This window comes from Salmo trutta, chromosome 2 (genome assembly GCF_901001165.1).
Source record: "Salmo trutta chromosome 2, fSalTru1.1, whole genome shotgun sequence".
NCBI lineage: Eukaryota > Metazoa > Chordata > Actinopteri > Salmoniformes > Salmonidae > Salmo > Salmo trutta.
The window spans coordinates 18,166,661-18,186,835 of record NC_042958.1 but is presented as its reverse complement, the minus strand read 5'-3'; the positions used below and the strand labels follow the sequence as shown (position 1 = coordinate 18,186,835).

Here is a 20,175-nt window from a genome sequence, read left to right as displayed (position 1 = left end):
GACTAAATCATTCAAACCAGCAAGTGTAGAAGTTAGACAAGTCTACTTTAGGAACACGTTTAGAGCTCGATGTTTTTTATTGCCTATAAGGCCAAACGCAAAATCTTACTGAATGTCGGTTTGGTTAGAAGTATGTGTACATTCAGCAAGGAAATGACCCCCACCGTATCTAGGTAGTAACCTTATCTAATCGATTCCCTAACGGTCTGTTGTTTAGAGAAAGCGAAACTTCTTCGCCGCACCTGTCCTGTCCAGTTCTCATGCACAAAGGTGACCTTGTGTCACACCCAAGGGAGGGAGAGGCGGGAGAGAGGAAACCCATTTCACGCGGAGAATGCCAGTAATGGCGGATCAGCCTCAGGAATGGCGATGTACGATGTACTTAAATTCCTTTCTGCCTTTTCGCCGGCGGTGTTTTAAGCCTCCCTCCCGCCTCAATTGGTTAACGGAGGGTAACCAAACGGGAGCAGACAGGTAGACTGATAATGTCAGCACATGACGAGGCGAAGGTAGATCTCAGATTTCTAGGTGGAGAGAAGGAGAGAGAGGAAGAGACAGAGGCGCCAAAGGTTCCTGTCCAGAGAGACGCAAAGTGGAAGAGGACGAAAAAGACAGAGTAAATGTCTTGATTCATTTAAAACTTAGTTGTAATTGCTTCTTTGCAAATGATAGGCTACGGGATTGTGAAGTCCATACATTTGCAGCAATTTAAGGTCAGTAGGCTGATATCATTCGATATAATTTGGACATGTTTGGTTTTACATTTTGGGGGGTTTTATCTTCTAGCCTTCTTGTTCAGCCTAGGCCCACTTGCGTTTGAACTTGTATTTTACGCAAGATACGAACTTTCGATGTGTTTTATGTAACAGTCGGATAGTTAAACTCTGGTTCATCTGTAAGGGACTAGCTCACACATGCATGCTCCCTAACATTTTAAAGTAACTGTCCAGTGTTTCCGATTTCTATGAAATATAGTCTATAATTATTTAAAATATGAGTGAAATACTTTTCCTCCAAGTCTTTGCCTGCCCTTGAACGGTCTATATATATAGAACAGTTTTCTTGTTCGCTTGCCTATATGTTCTTTCAACTTGCCGAAGACCAGCTGTGCAGCCAACCCTACCAAATGGCCCAAAGTAGCCTATGGTAATATCTACACCGACTTGGTGGAATCTTCAGTTTACACAGGCAATACACATAGCTAGTTAGAACTGGTCCTTGGGCAGTTGATGAAACTTATTTGGGTGGTCTTTTCTCCTACTATTGTTCAAACAAAACAGTACGCAACCACATTTATTCACGTTAGATATAAAAGCAGGGTTAGCTAACATTAGCTAGCTGAAGAAAGTCTATTGGAAACAGCTCTTTGGCTGATAATCGTGAATGACCATCGCATGGTATGTAAATCTGTTCATGCGCACATTTTTACGTGTAGAGTCAGTGTTTTTAGGTATGATGTAGTTTGTTGATTTAAGACGGCATGGAAGTACGTTAAAAATGACCAACAAAGTATATCCAAAATGTTTGTAGAATGATACAAATAAATACAGCCGTTGTCGTCGGGTTATGAGTAAAGTAAGTAATTGAACATAGGAGTAACGGGAGTACCCTACGGCTGTACCCTACTGGGGGCTTGGTCACGTTAAACCATGTCTCGCTGTGTGTGTGTGTGTGTGTGTGTGTGTGTGTGTATCAATGCGAGTATACTGCTGATTTGCCAGCTCAGTCAATTTCACCTTTATTTAATGAGCCAACATTAAATAGCAAACATTTTTGAAACAGTCTGTTTGAGGTGGGTTTTTTGTTTTGGCCACAAATACGAATATAGGACTATTCAACAACATTATCTGGGTATGAGTTAAGAGTAACTTTTAAAAGTGAGATTTTCACTAGACAGTTACTTTAAAGGTCACCTAGGAAACAAAGTTGTGCTGGCATTTGTATAGAACCATAGGCCTCCATGCATGTTCAGAATTGTTCCTTTGCCAATTAAGTCAACTTTCTTAATCCCATATCAATCCCTCTACAAAAGGTAAACAAATCTGTGCTATAAAGCATTGCCTTTACTGTGCAAGTATTCAGTTGGGGTGGGACTGGCAGATGGTTGTGACATTACCAATGTTTGCTGTGAGGTCATAGGCTAACCTAGGCGAAATTGACATGGGGATGGGGGGACATGTCATCGTCCACGCCCCCTCCCCCCAATATTCAGAACAGTTCAATTCGTCCCCCACAGTCATTTATTTGTGTTTCCATATCATCCTCTGAGGAAATAGCAATAGCAACTTCCACTTATCCCTCCACTGATGCCTCAAGAGAGCCATAGTAAGTAATGTGTAGAATTGCAGGAAATCTGTTTTAAAATGTCTGACCCCTGTCTACTATTCATCCCCACAAGTATCTACACCACAATTTCGCCCGTGACCTATTGAAAAGCCAAATCCCCTTGAAGGCTTAAATCCTCCTTTAACCTGTCTCTTCCCCTTCATCTACACTTAGCAAGTGACATCAATAAGGAATCATAGCTTTCATCTGGTCGATCTATGTCATGGAAAGACCAGGTGTTCCTAATGTTTGTACACTCAGTGTACATCTGTGAAGATCAAAATGGACAGCCATTATATGGCTTCACAATAAGCTTACAGAAAGGTTGATTTATGCAAATCATTTTGAACATCTTATGACAGGATTATGACCTTTCATGTAGATATTATCTTGCATGTCGTGCTGGGCATGTTAGACATTTTGAAGAAAATAAGCCTTGAAGCACATGCATGCTGCTGTGGCGAGCAGAGTGGTTTGACCAACTTTTTTATTTACTCAGAACGGATGTGAAGCTTTCCTTTAGGATAGATGTTTGCTTTGGCTTGAGGTGCTCGGTGCTGTAAGCATTCCAGTTTAGTTTGATCATAGTTTGGAAGATTTAGGCCAACCAACAACAGTGTGGTGTTTCTGTGAATAGAACATGTTCACCTGTTTTTCCTTGTTGACATCAATGCGCTCATGGTCTGTGGGAGAAAGAAAGAGTAAAAACATTGACTGACTCTGCCCTGAAGTCTGTTGAATTTGGCTAGTTAAAGGAATGATTACCACAGGAGAGCTCTACTTATAGCATGTCCTGCCACGTTGTCCTGTTATGATGCAGAGCTTAGGAAGCCTTACAGCCAACAAGTATTTTCTAAAGGAAAGGTGTAGCAGCTTGTGTAATGGCTTGTTTCACCCACAGTATAGGGCCATGCCTCTGTATTGGGAGGGAGAAAAAGGGAGGGAGAAAGAAAATGAAAGAAACAGAAGATGGACAGATTGCGAGTCAGTCAGACAGACAGACAAAGAGGCACACTGAGACAGAGAATCCTCATGTGACTTCCATGCCAAAGACAGCTAGAGGCTTTAAACTGTAGTCGCAGTTGATTTGAACTTGGCCCATGCTGGTAGCTGCCAGCCAGCCCAGAACAGGACAACACAGTGTAGTCGAGATGGTAATCACTGCATCTCCCTGAGGTATAGTACTCTCTGATTACTTTGGTATCTTTCCCAGTGACCAGATTATGTTTAGAATCAGGGTGAATAATCAGCTCTTTAGTGGGATTATACTGACTGGTTGTGATTGGTTACATTAGTCTGTGGAGAGACAGAGATCATCAGATAGATGTGTGTCAGATAGTTGCTCTGTAACATTATGGGCATATTTATGTTAGATTATTATCAGGTCTCTGTCTGTATTGGTGTTTTAGCTGGTATATCAGTCAGCAGTGTGTGGCTGCCTGGGCGTGTTGAGTGACGGGAGCGGATCATTCTAAAATAAACCAAATGATTTTATATGTCAGGTAAGGCTGATGGACAGATAATGTGAGTGTTAGAATCACAGTCACTCACCTGCTGCTATTGCCTATGACAGATTGGACCTTGTCATTATGGTCTAGTTCCATATTATTAGACTTAGGTTCTGGTCATGCCTGATCTGGTTTCCATGGATACTTAGGTGTGTTGTTCCCCAGGAGACCCCAGGATGTGAGGTGGTCCCAGGAGAAGAATCATCATGGAAACGAAGTGGAAACTGACCAGTGCACTCAGACACCACTCAGTGCCAACAGTGGAGGAATAGAAAAGGCACACCTTAGAGACACAGGTGACTAGTGCTGAGCAATTATCGGTTCAATTACTTGAATTCCATTTAGTTTATTTGTGAGCCCAGAGAAATCAAATCATTCACGAGAGATTTGAGAAATTATGTCAAGAACTATGTAGGCTGAAGGGAGTTGTAGTTTTCATTAAGTAAACTCAACCTACGTCAGCACAGAAACATGGTAATTATATACAATGACAGAGACAGATCAGAGAGGAAGAGGCGAAGCGAGAGGTTTCACTCTCGCCGAAATCGGTCCAAAATAGCCTTCCCTGTAGCTCAGTTGGTAGAGCATGGTGTTTGCAACGCCAGGGTTGTGGGTTCGATTCCCACGGGGGGCCAGGCCAGAAAAAAAATGTAAGTCGCTCTGGATAAGAGCGTCTGCTAAATGACTAAAATGTAAATGTAAATAAGCCCAATGCGTTTCTATGGGCTTATTTTGAACCTAAGCTTGTCGACTGCCTTCCCGCCTTTGGAACAACGACTCCCATTGTTAGGGAATAGACATGAGCATCTCGTCATTGTATACAGATCTCTGGACTGATACACTTTTATGCCTGCTACATTAGGTTAGATACACACAGACCGCATAAGAGAGCAATGTTCACAACGACAAGGGGTACAGAGACCGTTTGTCTACTTTGAAGAACTAGTAAAAAGAACTAGTAAAAATTAAACACTGGAATGGTAGATGTGCAGAAGATGAATGTGCAAGTAGAGATACTGGGGTGCAAAGGAGCAAGATAAATAAATAAATACAGTATGGGGATGAGGTAGGTAGATAGATGGGCTGTTTACAGATGGGCTATGTACAGGTGCAGTGATCTGTGAGCTGCTCTGACAGCTGATGCTTAAAGCTAGTGAGGGAGGTATGAGTCTCCAGCTTCAGAGATGTTTGCAGTTCGTTCCAGTCATTGGCAGCAGAGAACTGGAAGGAAAGACGACCAAAGGAGGAATTGGCTTTGGGGGTGACCAGTGAGATATACCTGCTGGAGCGCGTGCTATGAGTGGGTGCTGCTATGGTGACCAGCGAGCTGAGATAAGGCAGGGCTTTACCTAGCAGAGACTTGTAGATGACCTGGAGCCAGTGGGTTTGGCGACGAGTATGAAGCGAGGGCCAACCAACGAGAGCGTACAGGTCGCAATGGTGGGTAGTGTATGGGGCTTTGGTGACAAAACGGATGGCACTGTTATAGACTGCATCCAATTTGTTGAGTAGAGTGTTTGAGGCTATTTTATAGATGACATCACCGAAGTCGAGGATCGGTAGGATGGTCAGTTTTACGAGGGTGTGTTTGGCAGCATGAGTGAAGGATGCTTTGTTGCGATATAGGAAGCCGATTCTAGATGTAATTTTGGATAACATAACGTTAGATGGCCTGGCTGGCTGACTGCTACTGATGAGATTACTTTAAGCAATGAAAAATAATAGTCATCAAATAAAAGCTAAGTAATATACACAACTGAAATATTTATTATTTCATAGTAATTTCCTTTTTTTCTATTGATGTCTACCCAATGTGGACCAGACATAGACAATGGAATACGTTAATGTTTTGGCAATTGAATGTTCACTCTTTTTGGCTTTAAAAAGTCATTATTTCATGTTTAAAAAAATATATAAAAAATCGAAAAGCGTTATTTATCTTTTAATAATCAAAACGAAACGAACCAACCTCAAAAAGCACTAATCGCTCAGCACTACAGGGGACACAACTGAGGGAATTTACAGCAGTGTGCAGTGATTTACCTGTCTGCTACAGATCCACATGGACTGTTCTATTAGTACCTATTACAGGTCTAGTTATAAACTCTACTCTAATACCATATGGGATGTTTGTGACCAGAGCTAACTTTGAGGACCAGGGAGGAGAGTCACGGCCAACCTGCAGTTCTGAACAAGAACCCCAACCAGACCTGGTTTACATCCTCCCTTTCCTTCAGACTCTCCTCTCAACACAGCAAGAAACACGACCTGGAAAAACTAGAGTCCATAGCTCAGAGGGAACACTGTCTACACAGGTGAGACAGAGCATTTTTAAAGCTAGAGTTTATAGCCTTAGTTATGGGATTTTGCATTATACGGTGATGTATTTTATTTTATTGGCCTTCTCTTAGAAACTCTCCTTCTGTTACCATCTATGTATGTGTACAGATAGATTTGCACCAACACGGCTCCATAAATCAATGATATGAATGTAAACAGGTTTAACCAAGGTTAATTAGTTCCTTGGACTGCTGTACTGAGGAAATACTTCAGATTGATTTCTTAGATGTGTGTGTGTGTGTGTGTGCGTGCGCGCGTGCGTGCGTGCGTGCATGATTCCGTGCGTGTGTAATATATGTCAGAGATGAATGCAACTCTTATCAGTACGAGTCATTTGTCAAACACTGTCCCTTAGTAACAGCCGACCTTTACCTGGCTGTATTGTCACCTATCCATGTCAGCCCTTTAGACTGAGGCCACACACCTCTCACCATCAACTTATATAGTAGCACTGTGGCCCTGTGTTTGTGTGTGATTTTAAGGCATTCAGTTATTACTCTGTTCCGCTATTGCTAACATAGCCAGGCAACACCGCTGGAAGTAGTTTGGGGGGGGTGCTGTGACGTTTTCGACGCAGAAAGAAAAACATTGCATCTGCTGAATATATCTATATGTGGTTTGCTAAAACAGGACTAGTAAAGGCCCAGTGTCCTAACTAAATGTATTTGTAGTTGAGTGTTTACCAGCATTTGTAACTTGAGTCTGATAATTATCTACACCAAACAGTTAATCTGATAATACTGTTCAAATATAAAAATAGTTGCTTGATATGTCTCCCAGTTCCGTGAAATACTTTGCAAATGCAACTTATTTCTATGTGAACTGAAATGGTCTATTCATTCCTTTTCAGTAGACACTCTTACCCAGAGCAACTTACAGTAGTTAGTGCATACATTTTCATACTGGTCCCCCATGGGAATCAAACCCACAACCCTAGCATTGCAAGGGCCATGCTCTACCAACTCAGCCAGATCATCACATCATCACAAACCACTTGATGTCTCAATGTACTCAATTACTCTACTGTACATTGTTTTTCTTCATGGTGATGGTCTAGTTACAAACCTAGATGACCAGCTTGTGTACAATACAGTAATGTACATTTAAGTGGTTTGTAACGATGGTAAATTAATACTGCACAAAAAGGGGTTGTTTTCCATGTTATTTGATCAATAAAAACATTTAATTTTGGATGTTTTGTGTCTTTGCCCATAACTTTGCACCTTTTTGATGTAAACATTTGAGGACAGGACATTTGAGGACAGGATTCTTCTTAATTTTTGCTGGTAAAAAAATGTTTTGCCTGTGCTACAGGCGTCTATCAGTCTGCTAATACAAGTAAAGGCCCAGTGCGCTACTTTTGTGAAAATGTTTTAAATATTCAATATTTTTTAAATTAAAATATATTTATTTATAATTCAGATTTGAGGGGGTTATGGGTATATTGTTGGATCTGCTCCCATTGCTCAACACTCAACACGCCCAGGCAGCCACACCCTGCTGACTGATATATCAGCTAAAACACCAATACAGACAGAGACCTGATAACAATCTAACATAAATATGCCCATAACCCCCACAATTCTGTTACACCCCTACTTCCCGCGGCTATGAGCCCAGGTAAACATAAATCATGAAAAAGGGAGAGCTGGAGGATAGACAAGAAGGGGAGAATGAGCAATGGAGGTCAAGAGAGAAGATGGAATGTAGTTGATCCTGTGGATCAGGGTGAATGAAAAACTTGTAACACCTGTAATCTTTACAAAACATTAACACCCAGGAGGTGTGTCTGCATGCTTGTGTGTCTTACATATTATGGTATACAGTGCATTCGGAAAGTATTCAGACCCCTTGACTTTTTCCACATTTTGTTACGTTACAACATTATTCTAAACTGGATTCAATAGTTTTTTGCCCCTCATCAATCTACCCACAATACCCCATAATTACAAAGCATAATTTAAAAAAAAATTATTTTGCAAATGTATTAAAATTAAAAACACAACATTTACATAAGTATTCAGACCCTTTTACTCAGTACTTTGTTGAAGCACCTTTGGCAGCGATTACAGCCTCGAGTCTTCTCGGGTATTCTTCTCTGCAGATCCTCTCAATCTCTGTCAAGTAGGATGGGGAGCGTCGCTGCTCAGCTATTTTCAGGTCTCTCAGGAGATCAAATCAAATTTTGTCACATGCTCCGAATACAACAGGTGTAGACCTTACCGTGAAATGCTTACTTACAAGCCCTTAACCAACAATGAAGTTCAAGAAATAGAGCTAAGAAAATATTTACTAAATGAAGTTTAAAAAAAATGAATAAAAAGTAACATAATAAAATAACAATACCAAGGCTATGTACAGGGGCTACCAGTACCGAGTTAATGTGTGGGCTACAGGTTAATTGAGGTAGTTTGTACATGTAGTTAGGGGTAAAGTGATAATGCATAGATAATAAACAATGAGTAGCAGCAGTGTAAAATCAAAGGTGGGGGGGGTCAATGTAAATGATAGTGTTTGAGTCGTGCATGGCCATGCAGTCGTGGTTGAACAGGGAGTACAGGAGGGGATTAAGCACGCACCCCTGAGGGGCTCCCGTGTTGAGAATCAGCGTGGCAGAGGTGTTGTTGCCTACCCTTACCACCTGGGGCCGGCCTGTCAGGAAGTCTAGAATCCAGTTGCAGAGGAAGGTGTTTAGTCCCAGGGTCCTTAGCTTAGTGATGAGCTTTGTGGGCTCTATGGTGTTGAATGCTGAGCTGTAGTCAATGAACCGCATTCTCACATAGGTGTTCCTTTTGTTCAGGTGGGAAAGGGCAGTGTGGAGTGGGACTGAGATTGCGTCATCTGTGGATCTGTTGGAGCGGTATGCGAATTGGAGTAGGTCTAAGGTATCCTGGAGGATGCTGTTGATGTGAGCCATGACCAGCCTTTCAAAGCATTTCATGGCTACCGACATGAGTGCTAAGGGGCGGTAGTCATTTAGGCAGGTTACCTTCGCTTTCTTGGGCACAGGAACTATAGTGGTCTGCTTTAAACGTAGGTATTAGACTCGGTCAGGGAGAGGTTGAAAAATGTCAGTGAAGACACTTGCCAGTTGGTCCGCACATGCTCTGAGTACACGTCCTTGTAATCCGTCTGGCCCCGCGGCCTTGTGAATGTTGACCTGTTTAAAGGTCTTGCTCACATTGGCTACGGAGAGCGGGATCACACAGTCGTCCGGAACAGCTGGTGCTCTCATGCATGCTTCAGTGTTGTTTGCCTCGACGCAAGCATAAAAGGCATTTATCTTGTCTGGTAGGCTTGCATCACTGGGCAGCTTGCGGCTGGGTTTCCCATTGTAGTCCGTAATAGTTTGCAAGCCCTGCCACATCCGATGAGCATCAGAGCCAGTGTAGTGAGATTCAATTCAATCTTAGTCCTGTATTGACGCATTGCCTGTTTGATGGTTTGTCTGAGGGCATAGCAGGATTTCTTATAAGCGTCCAGCTTAGTGTCCCGCTCCTTGAAAGCGGCAGCTCTAGCCTTAAGCTCGGTGTGGATGTTGTCTGTAATCCATGGCTTCTGGTTGGGATATGTGCGCATGGTCACTGTGAGGACGGCATCGTCAATACACTTATTGATGAAGCCAGTGACTGAGGTGGTATACTACTTACTCAATGCCATTGGATGAATCCCGGAACATATTCCAGTCTGTGTTAGCAAAACACTCCTGTAGCGTAGCATCCGCATCATCTGACCACTTCCATATTGAGTGAGGCACTGGTACTTCCTGCTTTAGTTTTTGCTTCTAAGCAAGAATCAGGAGGATATAATTATGGTCACATTTGTCAAATGGAGGGCGAGGGAGAGCTTTGTATGCGTCTCTGTGTGTGAAGTAAAATAAATAAAAAATACGTGAACGCTAATTTCTACCAGCACGTGTGACATGATGGTAGAAATGAGGTAAAAATGATTTCAATGATTTCAAGTCCCCGGCCACTAGGAGTGCCGCTTCTGGATGAGCATTTTCTTGTTTGCTTATGGCCTTATACAGCTTGTTGAGTGCGGTCTTAGTGCCAGCATCGGTTTGTGGTGGTAAAAGACGGCTACGAAAAATATAGATGAAAACTCTCTTGGTAGATAGTGTGGTCTACAGCTTATCATGAGGCACTCTACCTCAGCCATTCAAACGGGTTCAAGTCCGAGCTCTGGCTGCACCACTTAAGGACTTTGGCTGGGCCACTCCTGCGTTGTCTTGTCTGTGTGCTTAGGGTCGTTGTCTGTTGGAAGGTGAACGTTCTCCCCAGTCTGAGAACCTGCTCCAGAGTGCTCAGGACTTCATCAAGGATTTCTCTGTACTTTGTGCCGTTCATCTTCCCCTCAATCCTGACTAGTCTCCTAGTCCCTTCCGCTGAAAGACATCCCCACAGCATGATGCTGTCACCACCATGCTTCACCGTAGGGAGGATGCCAGGTTTCCTCCAGGCGTGACGATTGGCATTCAAGCCAAAGAGTTCAATCTTGGTTCCATCAGACCAGAAAACTTTGTTTCTCATGGTCTGAGTCCTTTAGGTGCCTTTTGGCAAACTCCAAGCGGGCTGTCATGTGCCTTTTACTGAGGAGTGGCATCCGTCTGGCCACACTACCATAAAGGCCTGATTGGTGGAGTGCTGCAGAGATGGTTGCCCTTCCGGAAGGTTCTCCCATCTCCACAGAGGAACTCTGAAGCTCTGTCCAAGGCCTTTTTCCCCCGATTGCTCAGTTTGGCCGGGTGGCCAGTTGTAGGATGAGTCTTGGTGGTTCCAAACTTCTTCCATTTAAGAATGATGGAGGCCACTGTTGTTTGGGACTTTCAATGATGCAGACATTTTTGGTACCCTTCCCCAGATCTGTGCCTCGACACAATCCTGTCTCTGAGCTCTACGGACAATTCCTTCGACCTCATGGCTTGGTTTTTGTGGAGAGGGCAGTGTCAACTGTGGAGCCTTTCCAAATCATGTCCAATCAATTGAATTTACCACAGATGGACTCCAATCAAGTGTAGAAACATCTCAAGGATGATCAATGGAAACAGGATGCACCTGAGCTCAATTTTGAGTCTCATAGCAACGGGTCTGAATACATATGTAAATAAGGTATCTTTATTTTATTTGTAATAAATTTGCTTACATTTCAAAACTGTTTTCACTTTGTCATTATGGGGTATTGTGTGTAAATTGTTTCCTCAATCTAATTGAATCAGTTTGAGAATAAGGCTGTAACGTAACAACGTGGAAAAGGTCAAGGGGTCTGATTAGTTTCTGAATGCACTGTATAACCATTAACATTCATTGTAATGATGTGTTCTAATGTTTTTCTCTACATTTCCCTGCTGCTCCAGTTCTCAGGGACCTGTAAGGAACACACCTATAGCTCAAGCACAGGTAAACATAAAGCATTACCATTTAGTGGCAACATTATTAGTGACACTTTACTTAATAACACAATAGACATGTTATTAACAGTCATTACAGTTAATGTCACCAGTTTGTGTCATTATAGTGTTGTCATTAGCCAACATTAACTGTCATGACTGCTAATGGCATCTGCTATATTAACAGCGCCATGAAGGCCATATTATGAATGCTTCAATTAAATCGTTGGCACATAATCAATGTCAGTTTGAACATTGTGTAATCTGAAAACAACCAACATGAATGCCAGTTTGGGGAGGAGAAAAATGGTGTTTCTGTGGAAATCTCATGTACTTGGAAATAACCTGTTTGTCCAGACTAATTACTTTAATAACATTTCCATGGGAACATGACTCCTGCAATGCTCCAGTTGCAATAAGTACACTATTTGGATTTCCATGTCAGATTAAATGTGTTGTCACACACAAATACTCTACCACTCAGCCTACATAGCTTTGGGAGGTGTGGAGTGACAAGCCACAGTGTTGACATATGAAAACCATTACATGCTGCAGTTTGATCTAAGGCAATAGATTTGACATTTCTGATGTTGCATAACTTTTGGACTAAATGCAAAATAGTTCAATCATAGATTCTCTTTTTCATGGAAAACCTTTGGCTTTGAGGTTAAAGCTTAACAGATATGTCTCTAATTGTTGATATCAATATAATCTGATTTGAACTTTGAACTTTCTCGTCAGGTGAAAAGAGAAGTCTCACCATCATATTATTTTATACCAGCCAATCGCCCTTCAGAGGAAGAGGAAGTGACATCACTTCCTTTTAAAGAGGAAGAGGATTCCAAGACAGCCATGTTGTCCTCCACGCTGGTGTCGGTTCTCGCCCCGCAGTGGAGTGGGAGAATACGCAGGAACAAGCGGGGCATGGCCGGTACGGACATTGGTGTGGTTGGCACGGCAACCAGTGAGTCTGGACAGGAAACCCAAGGTAGCGGACAGGAAGTGAGCGAGGGGGGTGTGCTTTTGAAGCCACAAGTCCCTCTCGAGACAGACTCTGTGGGACAACGACGACAACAACAGTTTCTGGAGACACAGAACCAACGTGTTGGGGAGAGGGGGTTGACCCTTGGATCACAAGTCCATGAGAGGGCTTCAACACTGGGAAGCAGCAGAAGCACAGGGGGGGGCTGGTATGAGGGAAGCACTCCCAGCCTCAAACTGGACAACCCAACAAAGGCCCCAGTTTCTAAGCCTGTCTCTCTGGATGTGAGTTGGGGGAGGCTGGTCAACAGAGGGGAAGAGGGGGGAGCTGTTTCCCCTGTTACTGCCAGCTCTCCCCTCTCTCCCGACCTGCATGTACACAAGGGAATGCTACAGGCTAGTCGTCAAGGAGACCAGACATCATTGCTGAGTTCCAAACCAACAACCAGTAGCCTTCTTTTCTCTCTGAGAAGGCTCAACACTGTTGCGAGCTCTATCCACTCAGAGACCAATATCTCCTCTCCAACCAATGACAGAGATGGAGAGACTTCAAGTCCACACCTCTCTCCAACCACAACCAATTACAAAGCATCAGAGACAATTAGGGCACACTTTTCCTTAACCTCATCCAATGATGGAGCCAGAGAGAGGTCCAAGTTCCTCCCAAATTCAGCTTCTCCAACTTACAGGACAATAGAGAGATCAAGGCACCTCCCCTTACCAACTTCCAATCACAGAGAAGCAAATACACACAGGACACAACTATTTTCAACCTCGCCCAATTACAAAGACACAGAGGGCATACCCTTTACCAAACTTCCCCAGACTTCCAGGGCGTATCCCAACCCAACCTTCCCCAGTAAGCAGACTCTTCTGTTAAGTGGTCTGGAGAGACTTTCCCCCTCAGAGAGACCAGATGGAAATACGGTTCCCATCAGTGATACTCATCTTCCTTCCTCTCCACCGTTCCAATATGACCACCTGGATTTTCTAAGGAGCCAGTCTCTTCCCAGAGGAACCACCCTGAGATCTACTAGCTGGAGAAAGCACATTACTCTGGAGGACAGTGTGTCTAATCCCAGTTCCCCCCTCAGTCCCACTACCGCTATCAACAACAACAACAACACATCCAGCCTCTCAAGCACTTCCAGCAATAATAACACAGGCCCCTCTAGCACCAATGATAACACTGGTGTCAATCCCCAAATCAGCATCAATAACAACAATAATTTAGTCACCCCCAACAATACCAACCTAAACCGCAATACTGTCACTGGCAAACACACAACTCAGAGCACCCTTAAAAGAACTTATGCTCAAGATATCCCAGACCAGGATTCCTATAGAATACTCAAAACTCAGGATTCCCTTAACTCGAATGACCGACAATCACAAAAACCCTATTGTTTGTCCAATATCTCCTTCAGTTCTAACAACAGTAGCCCAGCTAGCTCGAGCACTTTGAGTTTCCCAATAAAGTCCAGCAAGCCTGATCGCTACAGTAGGCCATCTAGTTATGACACCATCTACACCCCTCTGACCGTATGTAGCCCCAAGACTCCAACCAGCTCTGAAACCAGTGACACTCCATCCTCCCTCAGTAGTCATAGAATCCTTTATAAGTCCCATTCCCCGAACCCCTCTTCCAGACAGCTCTCCTTACAAACCAGTATCGCCTCCACATCCCTCAGTAGCCACAGACCCCTCTATAGTTCCCGCTCACTCAATACCACCAGCTCTATGAGCCAAGACCCCCAAAACAGCCCAAAATCTCCACCCCCAGTCGTCAGAAGCCAGATTCCCATAGTGAGTAACACCCACACCCCCACATCCCAACTGCAGTCCCCTAAAACTGCTTACACGCCTACCACAACTCCCCAACCACTCCTACTTAAAACCGGCTACGTCCCCAGTATCCCAACCCCGACCCGCTACACCCGACCGTTGTCCCCAGCCAGCTATACCCCCATATCCCTGAGTATCCCCACCACCCAGGCCCCCTCCACCCTTCCCCTCTCCCCACCCAGCTCGTCCCCTCTGGTGAAAAGGACGTTCATAGGCAGCCTAGACCTCTCCCCTAAGAAACACCAGCCCCAAGTGGAAGGGAGGGTAACAGCACATAGAGCGTGGCAGGAGTCACAACTACGGCTGTCACAGTCTCATTCACCTCAGAGACCTCTGTCCCCAACCAGACCCCTCCGTAGTGTAGGGGGTCCCGCCATCTTCTCCTCCCTGAGATCGAGCAGCCCAACCTGGGCTACGTCACCTTTGTCTCCCCCAACCCCCAGGACCACCAAACTACAAGTTTGGAGGGGAACCTCGATGCATAACTTATCCAAAATATCTGATACATTGGTGAAGGAGGGAGGGCAAGCTCTCTCAGAGCGTGTTAGCGACCACACTTCAAACTTCACATTCAACCACACAGGAACCGACTCGACCGCAATAGGACCACAGAGGGAGACCGCTGCCCCTCTCTCCCTTCCAGATTTTGGGAGCTTTTCCAAGCCACGATTTAGCTCCCCACCCTACTCCACACTCAAGTCTTCACGCCCAACACTGGGTGAGGTCACACACACAACCTCACCCCTTCTCTCACCCCAACACTACCCCTTCTACGGCCATCACAGGGCTAGGTCACAGGACAGTTCAAAGGTTGTTGCCTTGGAAATTGATTGTGTCAACAACAACTCCAAACAGACCAGTCAAGACAATGTTGAGACACTTGTGTACAGGATTTCTAAAGTTGATTCCTCTGCCATATTGGACAGTATTAGGCCTGCACAGCCCTGTTTTCCTCGACACACTCCAGACACACGAGTCGTCACAGGGATAAAGTCCAATGAACTCTGCCGTCTACCATTACAACACAGCCAGGTGATTGGAAGTCCCAGCTGTCAATCATACCAAAGCTCCAATGACAGTGGAGCATTAGACACTGAGAAGGTTGTGTGTAAAAGCGAGAGTTTGCCTAAGAGTGGAGCGGCTCCATTACAAACCCAGAGCCCAAAGAAAGGCTTATTCTCACTGAGGGGTAAGAGAGACAATGTTGTTGCTACACCTGCTGCCAATCTCCCTAGAAACCCAGCGATGCCTCAGTCTGAGAAACCAAAGAAAGAGTCAGAGAAGGAGCAAAAGGAAAGTAACAAAATAGACCTGGTGCTGAGTCGACTCCGGCAGACCTTCAGAGTCAAACGTCTCGATGACGAGAGGACGAAGAGAACACCCCAGCCACCTTCTGTCAGAGGAGCCAGTGACATTAGTGATGTCACTGAGAGCAGTGGTTCTAGCGATCGAGAAGAGGAGGAAAAATGGAGGGAGAATGATGGCGTTCACAAACCTTCAAACTCTTTCTGGGCTGGCAGTGAGCACACGTCAGATATGACGGAGGAAAATGTTAGACGTAAACACTCACAGTTTGAGGGTTTTAAAGACCATACAGAGGCTAGAAACAGAGACCAGCCTTGTGTTATGGACCTTCCTCAATTTGAGTCTTACAAGGACGAAAGCATCACGAAACCCAAAGACCAACCTTCTAGTAGCGAGATCAGCCCAACAAGGCGGCAGTTTGAAGCTTACAAAGAGGAGAGGATCAGTAGAGCCAGAAAGCAACCTCCTCAGAGAGACTTCAGCTCCGTTATGCGTCAACCCTGGGACCCCAGCCGCTCTGCAACCCTCCCTGCCTACAGAACCTCCTCAGGCAGCCCCAGAAACACTTTCTCTGTCTTCCACTTCAGCCAGAAGGACGCTGAGAACGATAACGTGTTCCACATTCCCAGGATTCCTCAGAGGAAGAAGACCACCTCTCTCTGTGAGCCAGGGGACAGGGAGTTTGGTTCCGGAGATCAGCGTGGCAGTGAGGGACGTCTGGCATCCTTCTCCTCCTGTGCTGATCTCAAATATGGTCTTGAGGCTGGGCGTTCCTTCTCTGTGACTTCTGTGCTCTCCAGCCGACCTTCGGGTCCTGGACGCATCTCCTCAGGCCCTAGCGTCAGCAGTGTCAGTGACCTCACTTACCCCGCTCTGACCTTTGGAGAAGAGGTCATGACTTGGGATGACTGTAGGGTCAAAGGTGATTGGACAATACCAATGTGGGACACACACACAACCACTGGCCACAAAACCACAGGTGACAGCCAAGCTGTAAATGACTGGTCTGTCGTTAGTGACAGGACATCCAGAAATGAGATCAAAACAATCAAAGCTAATTTTATAAATCCACACAAGGCTAGATCCAAATCTCTACCCAGAAATGTATCCTGGAGTTCAGAGGTCACCGCCCCATCTCCAACCTCCACCACCACTGGCCGCATGTGGAACCATGGCAGCCTGGAGACCTCTCACTCCCTGTGGGATACAGAGGGTCCTCTAACCCCCCCTCTGTCCCCTCCCTGGTCCCCAGCCTCCAGACGCATATCTCGCCCTCCCAGCTCCTCCTCCTCTGCCTCCCCCACAGACAGCAGGGCGTCACCGGACAGCCTGTCCCCTAGGGGGCGCCTACCCTCCAGGGGCTACGTCTCCAACCTGGCAGTCTTCGAGGAGTCCGACTCAGGCTCTGACACAACCACAGATGATGAATACTACCTGGCAGGTGATGGCGGTGAGAAGGAGACTGAACTGTGAGAAGAAATACTGTATGGGATGCATCTCAATAGTCTAAAGTGGGTCTGTCTGTCTCCTTTTGGTCTCCTTATATAGAAAGGATACTTACTTACACACCTATTTATGCTCACTAAAAATAGACTTGTTAAGTGGGCATGGCTCTGGGCCTCCCGAGTGGCGCAGTGGGCTAAGGCACTGCATCGCGGTGCTAGTTGTGCCAGTAGAGAACCTGGTTTGAGTCCAGGCTCTGTCGCACCTGTCCGCGACCGGGAGACCCATGAAGCGGCGCAAAATTGGCCCAGCGTGGTACGGGTTAGGGGAGGGTTTGACATGCAGGAATGTTCTTCTCCCATCGTGCACTAGTGACTCCTGTGGCGGGCCGGGTGCAGTGCACGCTGTCACAGTCTCCAGGTGTACGGCGCATCCTCCAACACATTGGTGCAGCTGGCTTCTGGGTTAAGTGGGCATTGTGTCAAGAAGCAGTGTGGCTTGGCTGGGTTGTGTTTCAGGGGATGCTTGAGTTGCAGCGATGGGACAAGACTGTAATTACCAATTGGATACCATAAAATAAAAAGTGCATGGCTGACAGTAAAGAAGTCAACACTGTCATATCACAGGTAAATGTCATGCTCTTATCCTGGGATCCAAAGAGCAGCTCATCACATGAACTCTACACCATATCCAAGAGCATGGCACTTTGTTTTTTTGTCATGTCACAGGTTGCTTGGAAATATGGGCCTCTCACTTGACTTTCTCATGTCTGATATATGTTTTTAGTTATCAGTGGGAAGTGTACTGTATATGCTAGGTTAAAGGTATTTCCTCATCTGCTACAGATTAAACGAACAAAGGGCTCTAGCTATGAAGTTATCCTATCCTGTTTTAATACTTTTGCAGCTGTTCTAACCATGGCCTTTATTCACAAAGAGTAGGAGTGCTGGTCTAGGATCAGGTCCCCCCTGTACATATGATCATATTCATTGTGATCTGAAGCCAAAACGGATCTTAGGTGAGCACTCCTAAACTAAGACTCCTTGAGAATACGGGCCCTGTTGTGGTAGAGTCCTACACCCGGTGAGAGGTATACCTACCATACTCAGTTTGGCTGGGGTCATATTTCATTGTCAAGTGCTGCCTATCAATATGCTTTAAGCTAGCATGCTATATGATATGCAAGGTAAATATCTTTGAATGTTTTAATTCTCATGGAAATCAGTATTTTCTATTTTGGTTGTCTGGAAGGTTTTCCTGAAATGCGTATGTGTGCATTATTAACAGATGATTGTTATTAAAATTTTGTGAATTACTTTTTGTGTAATTCAACAATTGTTTTTGGATCAAGTATATGGTAAATATATTGTGAATTAACAATAAACCAGTTCTAATTCTGTATCTGCCCCTTTGTATTATAAGTATATATATATATATATCAAACTGTTATGCCCAACTATCATATCTAACCAAAGACTGTGTGCTGTGACATTAGTGTTTTGACTTTCCCCTTGTATACCTGAATAGTTATGCCTGCCACCAACACCACAAGAGCAGGCCTACCAAACCACATTCCAACTATACTAATGGACCTAGACTAACAATACTGAACGCAAAGCCTTATTACATACTTGCTGCTTTAAATAGTGCATGTAACGAGTGTGTGGATGGGGCTATTTAGTGGTCTTGTACTAAGACGGTGTTTCCTCTATTCCAATTACAATGCTGTAAGAATACCGCGATACAGTCGTTTGTCTGTGTGGTGAGTGGGATAGACTGCAGCTGGTCACAGTTAACTTTGGCCATTTTCTATGATGTCACTTGGGAAGGGCCACACAGGCCTACACACCCAGAACAATGTGTACAAGCTGTAATGTTTTTGTCATGCTTTAGACCTTATCGACCATCTTGAACTTCATTTGTGTTCAGTGTTTGTGTTCAAACTCTCTGTTTGTGTCCGTTTCTATAGTGTTTTGCACAATAATTATTAATAGGTAATGCAATGTTATGTATACAACACAGGAGGTTGGTGGCAGCTCAGTGGGTGAGAACGGTCTCATGATAATGTCTGGAGCGGATTAATGGTTTCCAGGTGTTTGCCATTCCATTGGCTCCGTTCCAGCCATTATTATGAGCCGTTCTCCCCTCACCAGCCTCCTGTGTTATACAATGTTATGTACAGTGCATTCGGAAAGTATTCAGACCCCTTGACTTTTTCCACATTTTGTTACATTACAGCCTTATTCTAAATTTGATAAAATAGTTTTTTCCCCTCGTCAATCTAAACACAATACCCCGTATTGACAAAGCAAAAACAGGTTTTTAGAAATTTTTGCAAATGTATAAAAAAATATATATGTAAGTATTAAGAACTATGTCTATGAGACTCAAACATTTTTAAGAGTTTTTGCTTTGGCGACAAACATGAGCATACAGTTCCTTCGGAAAGTATTCAGACGCCTTGAATTTTTCCACATTTTGTTATGTTACAGCCTTATTCTAAAATGGATTAAAAAATGTAACTCAGCAATCTACACGCAATACCCCATAATGACAAAGTGAAAACAGGTTTTTAGAAATGTTTGCTAATTTATTAAAAATAAAGAGATACCTTATTTACATAAGTATTCACATCCTTTGCTATGAGACTCAACTGAGCTCAGGTGCATCCTGTTTCCATTGATCATCCTTGAGATGTTTGTACAACTTGATTTTAGTCCACCTATGGTAAATTTAATTGATTGGACATGATTTGGAAAGGCACACACCTGTCTATATAAGGTCCCACAGTTGACAGTGCATGTCAGAGCAAAAACCAAGCCGTGAGGTCAAAATAATTGTCCGTAGAGCGCAGAGAAAAGATTATCTGGAGGCACAGATCTAGGGAAGGGTACTAAAACATTTCTGCAGCATTGAAGGTCCCCAAGAACACAGTGACCTCCATCATTCTTAAATGGAATAAGTTTGAAACCACTAAGACTCTTCCTAGAGCTGACCGCAATCAGGGGCTAAGGGCCTTGGTCAGGGAGGTGACCAAGA

General features: G+C 44.3%; 1 protein-coding gene across 6 annotated transcripts; it reads left to right on the top strand.

Annotated features, from left to right (window-relative positions):
- Positions 1–324: 324 nt before the first annotated feature.
- Positions 325–18,535, top strand: LOC115152473 (serine-rich adhesin for platelets). 6 transcript variants are annotated; one of them, XM_029697353.1, is made up of 5 exons: positions 325–616; positions 3,999–4,129; positions 5,974–6,148; positions 11,530–11,572; positions 12,304–18,535. In XM_029697353.1, the coding sequence occupies exons 1-5, from the start codon at positions 486–488 to the stop codon at positions 17,164–17,166; spliced, it is 5,343 nt and encodes a 1,780-aa protein (XP_029553213.1). In that variant the 5' UTR covers positions 325–485; the 3' UTR covers positions 17,167–18,535. The 6 variants fall into 6 exon arrangements, with proteins under 6 accessions (XP_029553213.1, XP_029553215.1, XP_029553226.1 ...); XM_029697366.1 differs by lacking the exon at positions 5,974–6,148 and having other exon boundaries at positions 519–713; positions 4,002–4,129; XM_029697364.1 differs by lacking the exon at positions 5,974–6,148 and having other exon boundaries at positions 519–713.
- Positions 18,536–20,175: the final 1,640 nt, after the last annotated feature.